This window comes from Mirounga angustirostris, unplaced genomic scaffold (genome assembly GCF_029215605.1).
Source record: "Mirounga angustirostris isolate CCGP_5_RB_7025 unplaced genomic scaffold, mMirAng1.0.hap1 SCAF_16, whole genome shotgun sequence".
NCBI lineage: Eukaryota > Metazoa > Chordata > Mammalia > Carnivora > Phocidae > Mirounga > Mirounga angustirostris.
The window spans coordinates 54,596,971-54,606,583 of record NW_026991724.1 but is presented as its reverse complement, the minus strand read 5'-3'; the positions used below and the strand labels follow the sequence as shown (position 1 = coordinate 54,606,583).

Below are 9,613 nucleotides of genomic sequence, written 5' to 3'. Positions count from 1 at the left end.
GAGGCACCCCTAAATTTAATTTTAATCAACGTAAGTGTAAACAGGCTCAGTGGCCAGGGCTACCCTAACTTTTGCTTTCTGACAAGCAGACAGAGTAGGGATCTTCACCTGGTCTGGGATTGAGTGTGTCTGAAGGTAGGTTCTGGTGTTTTTGTGGGTGGGTCTACTTCCAGGTGACCCTTACTTCTAATTTGTGACCTTACTTGGGTCCTAACAGGTGCTTACTGGGCCTCTATTTTGTACGAGACCCTGAACGTCAAACTTTCTTTACCCGGTTCCATGAAACTGTCCAGGGGAAAATATGAACAGTGTCTGGATGACCTCAGTGCTCTTCCAGTTACCCCAGATTCTGGCCCCTCGAGTCCCTGCCTACCTAGTCCTGGACTCCAGTCCTATGACACTGTTGAAAGCTCTGCTCAGATCCCCAACTTCTTAGCCTATGCTTTCTGCCTGTCCCTCAGCTTTCTGGCCCCTGCAGCAGAATAAGCCTCTTCAGTGGGATCCTGACTGCCTTGGTAGCTTTTTGATGTCTTCAAATAGCTTGCTTTGTTATAGATCTATTTTTTCTTTTCCAGTTGATCTCAGTGGCAGTGTTGTTCTGACACGAGATTCTCTGTCATAGCTAGAAACCTCCCTTGCTTTATTTCGGTCTCTGTTCAAGTCACTTTCTCAAAAAGGCCCTGGCCTCCCAAACTGAAATAGCACCCTTTCCCCTTAAGCTGCTTTGTTATTCATAGCATGCATCATCAGACGTCACATTACACCCTAATTTGTCTATTGCCCCTCTCCCACAATACTGTAAACTTCATGAGTGAGACGGATTTTTTTTAAGTTTATTTATTTTTGGTAATCTCTACACCCAATGTGGGGCTCGAACTCACAACCCCAAGATCAAGAGTTGCATGCTCCACCGACCAAGCCAGCCAGGCGCCCTGAGTGAGAGGTTTTTGTCTTTTTTTTTTTTTTTTAACAACGTTTAGAAATGCCCCTGCACACATTAGGGATTCCGTACATATTGAATAAATGATGTTGGTTATCTGGTGGGGTGGGAGATCTCCCCTCAAACCTCAGTCCAGTTAGGGAGAACAAGAACCAGAGTGTGGATGGCCACACATGAGGGCAGGACCTGGGGGCTGGGACTTGGGAAGAATCCTATGTCCTGGGCTGGGCAGGTGAGAAGAGTGAGGAAGGTTTCTAGAAACACCCGGGAGGATTTGAGAAGGAAGATGGCAAAGGGAGGGCATTCCTGACAAGGGACCAGGCCAGCAAAACTTGGAGGGGGGACTGAGAATGCCAAGTCTCTCCCCAGGGGTCAAGCTGGAAGCTTTTCTGGGCCTCACACCCTCCTGGAAGCGCAGGGTAGCAAATCTGAAACCCAGAGCCCCCTGGTGGCCACAATGTAATATGACCCACAAAGTTGGCTACCATATATTGAGCACCCTATCAAATCCTCACAACAGCGCTTTGATGGGGGGTGGAGGGGTGTAATTCCATTTCAGAGGAGGAAACCGAAGACCAGAGAGGTTAAGTCACTGACCCAGGCTCACCCAGCTCTGCCTCCATAATCTGAGGTCTGGGGAGCCCACCCAGCTGCTCCTCACCCATCACACAGAGACACTAGGAGAGATTTCGGGGGTGGGGGTGGGGAGCAAATCCACCGTCTTGAAGAGCTCCAGGTGCAGATCTGGGTGGGAGCCCCCAATTCTGCCCATCTCCAGCTAGGTGCCCTCAGGCCAATGAGCTCGTGTGTGGTTTGGATGAAATGAGACCTTGTGGCGGCTGCAGTACGCACAGCACTCAAAGGTAAGCATCATGGTTACTGTAAATGACCAGCGCCCACCAAGTCAAGTGGTTTTGCTAATTTCGCTACAGCCAATCATGACACACAGGAGGTGCTCAAGAAGGCTTGGACTATCCTGAGCATGCCCAGAACTGGGCAGAGTACAAGTAAGCAGCCCCCTAATTGCCACTGCTTGGGAATGGGAAGTTGTTCCGTTCTCTTTTAGATCCAAGAGTCCACGTCCCAACCCCTCCTCCCTCAGTCCCAGGACTCCCGGCCCCCAGCCCCTCCTCCCTCAGACCTCGGAGTCCTGGCCCACAGCCCGCCAGGCCCTCCTCCCTCAGACCCAGGAGTCCCGGCCCCCAGCCCCTCCTCCCTCAGACCCTGGAGTCCTGGCCCCAGTTCCTCCTTCTCCAGCCCCCCAACCCTCCTCCCTCAGTCCCAGGACTCCCGGCCCCCAGCCCCTCCTCCCTCAGACCTCGGAGTCCTGACCCACAGCCCCCCAGGCCCTCCTCCCTCAGACCCAGGAATCCAGGCCCCCAGCCCCCCAGCCCCCTCCTCCCTCAGACCCAGGAGTCCCGGCCCCCAGCCCCTCCTCCCTCAGACCTCGGAGTCCTGGCCCCCAGCCCCCCAGGCCCTCCTCCCTCAGACCCAGGAGTCCCGGCCCCCAGCCCCTCCTCCCTCAGACCTCGGAGTCCTGGCCCCCAGCCCCCCAGGCCCTCCTCCCTCAGACCCAGGAGTCCCGGCCTCAGCTTCTGCGGGGTCACCGGGAACCGGTCCCGTCCGTCCCCCTCCCAACCTCACCCCGAAGCCCGGGCGGAGGGGGTTATTCGCAGCGCTCCTTACAGGCCGCGCCGCACTCCGCGCCGGCGGGGCCGGGCGCAGAACCGGGGTCGCTGGGCGGCGGGGGTGGCGGCCCCTCCTCGTCGCGCGCCCCGCCGCCCTTGCCGATGGCCAGGCGGGGCCGGCCGCGCTGCAGGCCGTCCAGGAGGGCGCAGGCCTGGCAGAGCGCGCGGCTGGCCAGCGCCCCGCAGCGGGAGCAGGCGCTCGGGGGCGGCGGCCGCGCGGCCGGGGCCAGGGCCAGGCGCTCGGCCGAGTGCACCAGGTCCAGCGCCGCCGACGGCCGCGCCGCCTCCAGGAGCTTGAGCAGGTGGCGCGCGTGGCCGCGGAAGGCCTCGGGCGCGTAGACGCACTCCTCCGAGAAGTAGTCGAGGCGGCGGAAGTGCGCGTACAGCACCACCTCCTTCTGCGAGGCCAGCTGCAGGGGGCGGCAGCGCGGCAGTGCGCCCCCCTCGCCCCGCGAGCCCAGGCCCCCGCCCCGCGCCAGCCGGCCCGCGTCGCCCCGCAGGAAGTTCATGAGCACGGTCTCCGCCATGTCGTCGGCGTTGTGGCCTGGGGGAGAGAGGGAGAGCAGGTGAGGGGGGGGTGCCACGGGGGGGGGCAGCCAGGACCCAGCCAGACGGGGAGGGGCCTGCAGAGTGGCACGCCGTGTGCGACCCGGCCATGGCGACCCCACCCCCAGGACCCAGAGAGAGATGGGGAGGGGATGGAAAGTGGCAGAGTAGGTGACCAGGCCTTGGAGACCTCACACCCCAGACCCTGTGGGGCAGCCAGGACCCAGAGAGATGCAGAGGGCGTGTGGGGAACAGCAGGGAGGGCCACACAGGGCCACGGAGACCCCTGGGCACCACGGGACAGCCAGGTGGAGGCTGGAGGTGGTCACAGTGAGAAACAAGAGGGGAACACACACAGGTTCCCGGGAAGCAACGCGGGGTGCCCTCATTTGCCCCCCACTTATGGCCAACCAGGCCCTGGGCTAGTTGCCTTTTCCCGAAGGTAGTAACAGCGCTTTACACCACAAGTACCATTTCAGTCTCAGAAGTGCGCTTCCTACTGCGCAGAAGTCAAAAGGGCATTTAACGGTTAATGGCGATTCTCAAGCGAGCTCTTGCCTCAGCGCCTCTGGGAATGCAGGTCACCGCGTTTAGAAAGACCAGGGAGGAGGTTAGGGAGTATTTACGCAACAATCACCCTAAAAACATAAGCTGAATCTCTACTTATCCTGCATCTTGTCATCTTATACTCGAGTCTGTAGAGTCCAGATAGTAAAACACTGGTCTTCTTAGGGCCTCTCCAATTGGCCGTACCAACCCTCCTCAGGGCCTTTGTATAAGCTGTTTCCTCTGCTCAGAACCCGACCCTCTGTCCGACCTTCACTGGTTACTTGGGTGGCCTTCAGGTCTTGGTTCACTCTGGAAATGCTTCCTAACCCTACTCTTCTCCCTTCACTGGGTGCTCCTGCTATAAACTGGCAAAGTGTGGTTTTCGTTAGAATAACCTTCTCAGGTTATAACCATGCACGTGAGAGAAGAGCAGGAACAGAGACTGTCTTGTGTGTCCTCACGATGGCAAACATTTCTGTAATGTGTACTGTTGCCAGGCTCCGGTCTCAGTGCCTCACACATAACTCATCTAATTCCCAGCAACCCTGGGACCTCGGTCTTATTAATAAGCCCATTTACAGAAGAGGCAACTGAGGTTAGGTATTGCTCTGGGCTGCGTAGCTTGTATCTGGTACACAGTAAATGGTCGAGAATTATGTGTGCAAGTCACGACCGGGAGAGAATAAGGGTCAGCAGAGAGGAGAGGCCGACAGAGAAAAGCAGTCCAAAGACCGCTGCGCTTCAGACTACAGTTGGCTTCTGACGGTGGTACCACTTCACTCGCCTCCTTTCGTGAGGGGAGGCACAAAGGACGTCGTTCTTTAAAAGGCAGGGAACCACAGCCCCCGGAGAGGACCCCTCCACCCCTCTAGCGGCCAGCGTGATGGCAGGGACTCCGAAGCGCGCAGCGCCCGTCCCAGGCACGCACGCGTTCTGCGCCCTGCACCTGCCGCCGGCATGCGCGCCCCTTCTCCTCGCGGGCAGCCCGCACCCAGGCGCCCGCAGCGGCTCCCTCCCCCTGCTCGGGCCGGGCCCCGGCCCTCTAGGTGCCGGCCCCTCGGCCCTCGGCGGCGGTGCCTGCGCTCACCGGTCACGATGTGCGTGGCTCCCACGAGGCGCGCCCCTTCCTCCAGCGCGCGGCGCCGCAGCACCCCGCAGAAGGTGCAGCAGGCGCGGCTGCGGCCCGAGCCGGCCGTGCTGCGGGCCACGGCGTCCATCGTCCAGCCCCCGAAGAGCTCTGCGTAGGCCACGACGGTGAGCGGGAGGTCCCAGCGCGCCGCCTGGCGCCGCACGGCCGCCAGCGCCGCGTCGCGGTAGCCGCCGATGCCCTCGTCCACGGCCACCAGGCGCAGCGCGACGCCCAGGCGCGGCGCCAGTTCGCGCAGCACGTGCGCCAGCACCGTGGAGTCCTTGCCGCCCGAGGCGCCCACGGCCACCACCGCGCCGGGCGGCAGCAGGCGGCCCGCCAGCACCGTGTGCAGCACCTCGGCCTCGAAGGCGCTGCAGAAGCAGGCCCCGCACAGCGCTTGGCCGGAGCGCGGGCGGCGGAGGGCAGCGCGCGCCGCGTGGCAGGAGGCGCACTGCGGGGCGGGCATCGCGGGCTGCGGGCGGGCCGGGAGGAGCTGGCTTCTCCTGGGCGGGGAGAGAGGGGAGGCAGGTTACGGACGGATTCCGGTTTGCGGGGGTCGTTGCCTCCAGGGAGGTGGCCTGGATAGCACTGAGTACACCCGTTGCCTGGAATACTCTCCCGGCACTTGTGCAAGCTTGGCACCTTCAAGTCTCAGCTTAAGCGTTCATTATTCATTCGTCCATTCAACAGGTATCCATTCATTGCCTCCCATCTACGCAACATGCGTTAGGCACTGGGACAGCAGTGATCAAAATAGGAAGGGTTGCAAGGAGGAGCAAACCCATGGATAAGTAAATAACCAAGATACTTTACAAATATAAAGAGTAATATGAAGTAATTATCCTCTGAGCTGAGGCCAGAACGACAAGAAGGAGTCAGGCATTAGATCAGGGTGGGCAGAATGTTCCAAGACAAATGCAAAGACCTGAAGGGCAGGGCCTATGTTCAGTTGTTTGGAAAGTGAGTTATGGCTGAGGGGGGTGGGGGGGGGGAAGAGGATCCAGGGCTTGGAGGTTGGCAGGGTGAGGAGCTTGGATTTTATTCTGAATGAGATGGCAACCATTGGATGGTTGTAAGCTGTGGAGTGACAGGATCTGATTTATATTTTAACAAGATCCCTCCCGCTGCTGCGTGTGAATAGAGGGTGGAGAGTGGCGAGAGCTGACCAGTAAGGAGGCTCCTGCAATGATCAGATGGACAATAATGTGGCTTAGGGCTGAGCAGAAGCAGTGGAGGCAGAGAGAAGTGGTCAGATTCTGGATCTCTTCTGGAAATAGAGCAGGTGGGTCTCACACAAGACTTGGTTGAGCGAGGCAGTAGGTGAAAGAAGCTGAGAGGACGGACAACTTCAAGCTTCAACTTCTGGCTTCTGCAGTTGGAAGGACAGTGGGACCATTTCGTGGGGAGGAGGTGGGGAAGTAGGAAGAACAGGCAAATACTGTGAGATCACGGCGTAGGTTTAGGCCAGAGAATCTGTAATTTTGTTTGGGCATGGTAAATTTTGAGGTGCTTTGCTCTGCAAGTCTTTGCTGAACCCTGGCCTGGGTCTGGCGCCTCCTCTGGGCTCCCACGGCCGCCTGACGCCCCCTACGCCAGCCCTGATCACTCTAGGTTGTACCCAGGACAGAGGAGGGTGCGTTGGAACCGCCCTCAGGTTGGGGGGTGGACACTAGAAGGAGTCAGAACAGAGGCAGATCCTAAAGCAGATCAGCAGGGACACCAGCTGCTTAGGGCACTCCAGCCCCGCGCGTCGCCAGAGACCGTTGGGGGATCACGGAGAGGAGTGCCGTATCTCCAGGGATGCCTACCGGAATGCGTGGGAGAGTAATATACAGACCCTCAACTCCTACACGGGAGTACGACAAAGGGCCAGGATCGGCGCGCCGAGGAAGGGAGCACTCACCTGAGTAGAACCCGCGCAGGAAAGTCCAGGCTCCGAGAAAACGCGGAAGCGGGCGAAGGGACTACGACTCCCAGAAGGCTTTGGGTTTACCCGCCGACGACTCCCAGATGCCCGTGGTGCGGTTTGGCCGGAAGCGCCTAGTGCTCCGGGACCAGCTGCGCCCACCCCCAGAGAGCCTCGCAGTGACGTCACGCGCTCCGCCCACGGCTCCCAGAGTGCTCCAGGCCAGACCGGCGCGTCTTTTGTTTGCGCTTGCGCAGAAACAGGTGGGGCGTCTGGTTTGTAAGGGCAACCTCGCGCTGCGCACTTTATTCTAAAAAAGGAATGGATGCTTTTTAGGTTTTCTGCCCTTGTGGGAGTAAGATAGGATTTGAGGTGCGAGTGGGGAGTTGTCGGGGTGGGGGGAGAAAGGAATAGGGGTGCGCAAGGGAGAGGCCGCACGTGCGCTGCGCAGATTGCAGGGATTGGGCCGCGTTGCCGGGACACGGGTGGGCTTTTACGCGCACCCCGCGGGAGTGGGAGTGGGAGTGGGTGCGCGCCCGCGCGGGGAGCCACGGCCGTCGGGCTTGGGGGTTGTGCGTGCGCGGAGCCGGCAGGAGCGGTTTGCGCTTCTCCACGCGCGCGCCGGGCTCGGGGAGTGACCCGGGTGAGCAGTTACGCACCCGTGTGGCGCGGTGACAAGTGCGCGCCCCTCCAGCCTTGTGGGGTTGAAGCCAGAGCTCGGGGTGGAGGGCAGGTGAGACCCATGAGATGGAAGGTTCCCAGGGTTCGGGTGCATTCTCCCAAGAGTCAGCCAGAGCCCGGCGCCCCTCATTCGCTTTCCAGCCCCCAAATTGCCTTCTCTCCTGCGTGTTATATTCCGAGAGTCTCTTGTCTCTACCCCTGGGAGGCCCTTGATAGGGAGGATTGAGAGTGAAGGGTGATGGGGGACGTTTGAGCGTCTGAAGCTGTCAAGAGGGTTGCACCCGGCTCATCGGGCTCATACTTGAGTGATTTCCTGAGTCTTCCTGTGTTGCAGGTCCTGCCCTGGGGCCCTGGGGCCCTGGGGGACATAGGAGTGTCAGGCGTGGCTGGGGAGATAAGGACGATGAAGCTTGATGTGGAGGGACAAGATGTCCAGGGCTGCAGGGACCCAGACGTTACAAGTGCTGCGAGCCAGGACATGAGGGAAAGATCAGCACTTAACTGAGCAATTGGACGTACTCTGCATTTCCAGGCAGCATGTCAGATTCCTCCTCTGTAAAGTGGGGGTTATAACAGAATCTGCCGCATAGACTGTTTGTGAAGATAAATGAGGTAATATGGAAACTGTTCACCAAGCGGTAAACTTGCATTATTTTCATCCCATTTAGTTTTCATAACCAGGGATGGCTTTCCTTTCGTGACCAGGCCTAATTTTTCTTTTAAAGCAAGGAGTGGGGTGAGAGTTTCCAAACCTCAGGCAACCTGCTGATAGTCTGTAAGTCATTTCTCAGTTTGGGGGTGGTTTTGTACCTCAGAGGACATTGGGCACTCCCTGGAGACATTTTTGGTTGTCACAACAAGGAAGCAGGGGAAGGTGTGACTAGTGTTTGGTAGGTAGAGGCCGGGGATGCTGCCGAACATAATGTGTACAGGATGGCCTCTCATTGTAAAGAATTACCCGGTTCAAAACAACGGTGCCAAGGCTGAGGAACCCTGGCCTAAGTGGTGTTCTGCTGTGAGGTACATTGGTTTTCTCACCCAAAAACTAGTGTGCAAATTCAGGTGTTTCTGTGTTGGTTTTAGTCTCCTACTTTGCAAGTTTCTTTCACTAAATATTTGAGCAGATCTCAACACCACCCACATACTTTCAGCTGAGAAATTGATAAAAAGGTTTACCTCAAACTGGACATCATTGACAAAAAGAGGATGTGAAAGCCAGCCTGCCAGTTGACTCCCTGTGCCATTTGCTTAGTTGTGTGACCTTGAGTACGTGATGAAAACTTTCTGTGCTTGAGTGTCCTCATCTGTCCAGTGGGGATGATAATAGCACTGTTGGGTTAAAGAATTAAATGAGTTAACCTATGTAAAGCGTTAAGACCAATGCTCGGGGCTTAGTAAATGCTTGGGGCTGGGGCGTTCTGGTTCCTTAGGTCACTTCCCTGGGGCAGCAGTAATTGGTAGTGTTGAGAACTGGACCAGTCCCTGTAGCCCTCAGTGGCCACATTCACCAGCAAGCTGGCACGGTTTGGGCAGAAGTTCCTTATGGATGCTTTGCAAAAATTTTATGTTTTGTTTGTTGCAACATATTAATATTCCAGTGGAAAAGACTGTAAGTTGGTGTCGGGGACTTCTGGAGAGGGCAGAAGACTGTAGCTTCTCATCACTTGCAGGGTAAGGTTGAATCCCTCAACCTGGTGTTTGAAACCAAGCCCCTGATGACTTTTCAGCCTCCTGAGCCTCTGGCAGGTCCCACACAATTGCCAGTGAAGTAACTTAGTTCTGTCAGGTGTTTGCACATGCCGTCCTCTCTTCCTGCAGACTCTCCCTCCCTCACTCCTCTTCACCACACTGATTCCTATTTCTCATCCAGGTAGCCATGTGGATGTACTTCCTCTAGGAAGCCTACAGGACCCGTCCTCCCTTGCACTGCATTAACGAGCCACCTCTGGGCTCCCACAGCCCCTGGTCCCTCACTTTGTCAGAGGCCCTGTCACCTGAGCTGCCCCTAGCTTACCCCTCCTTTCTTGTCTCCCACGCTTATTTGCACCCCAGTGAGCACAGAGCCTAGGCAGGAAGCTTGCCATGTGGTATGGTGGTTAAGGACAGAAGCACCTTGGTTCAGATCCTGGGATTACCATCCTGGTTGTGTCACTGTGGACAACTGACATTTTCTC

General features: G+C 57.7%; 1 protein-coding gene across 1 annotated transcript; it reads right to left on the bottom strand.

Moving 5' to 3' along the window:
• Positions 1-2,432: 2,432 nt before the first annotated feature.
• Positions 2,433-6,967, bottom strand: LOC123842476 (cytoplasmic tRNA 2-thiolation protein 1). Its single transcript, XM_064581816.1, has 3 exons — positions 6,756-6,967; positions 4,811-5,355; positions 2,433-3,172 (listed from the first exon to the last, which is right to left on the bottom strand). The coding sequence occupies exons 2-3, from the start codon at positions 5,316-5,318 to the stop codon at positions 2,607-2,609; spliced, it is 1,074 nt and encodes a 357-aa protein (XP_064437886.1). The 5' UTR covers positions 5,319-5,355; positions 6,756-6,967; the 3' UTR covers positions 2,433-2,606.
• Positions 6,968-9,613: the final 2,646 nt, after the last annotated feature.

What these genes read in the sequence shown, in the direction of transcription:
- LOC123842476 (XM_064581816.1), bottom strand. Translation starts at nt 5,318, where the DNA reads ATGCCCGCCCCGCAGTGCGCCTCCTGCCACGCGGCGCGCGCTGCCCTC. An exon ending in AGCCACGCACATCGTGACCG is followed by an intron (nt 3,173 to 4,810) that starts GTGAGCGCAGGC and finishes TCTCTCCCCCAG; the next exon opens with GCCACAACGCCGACGACATG.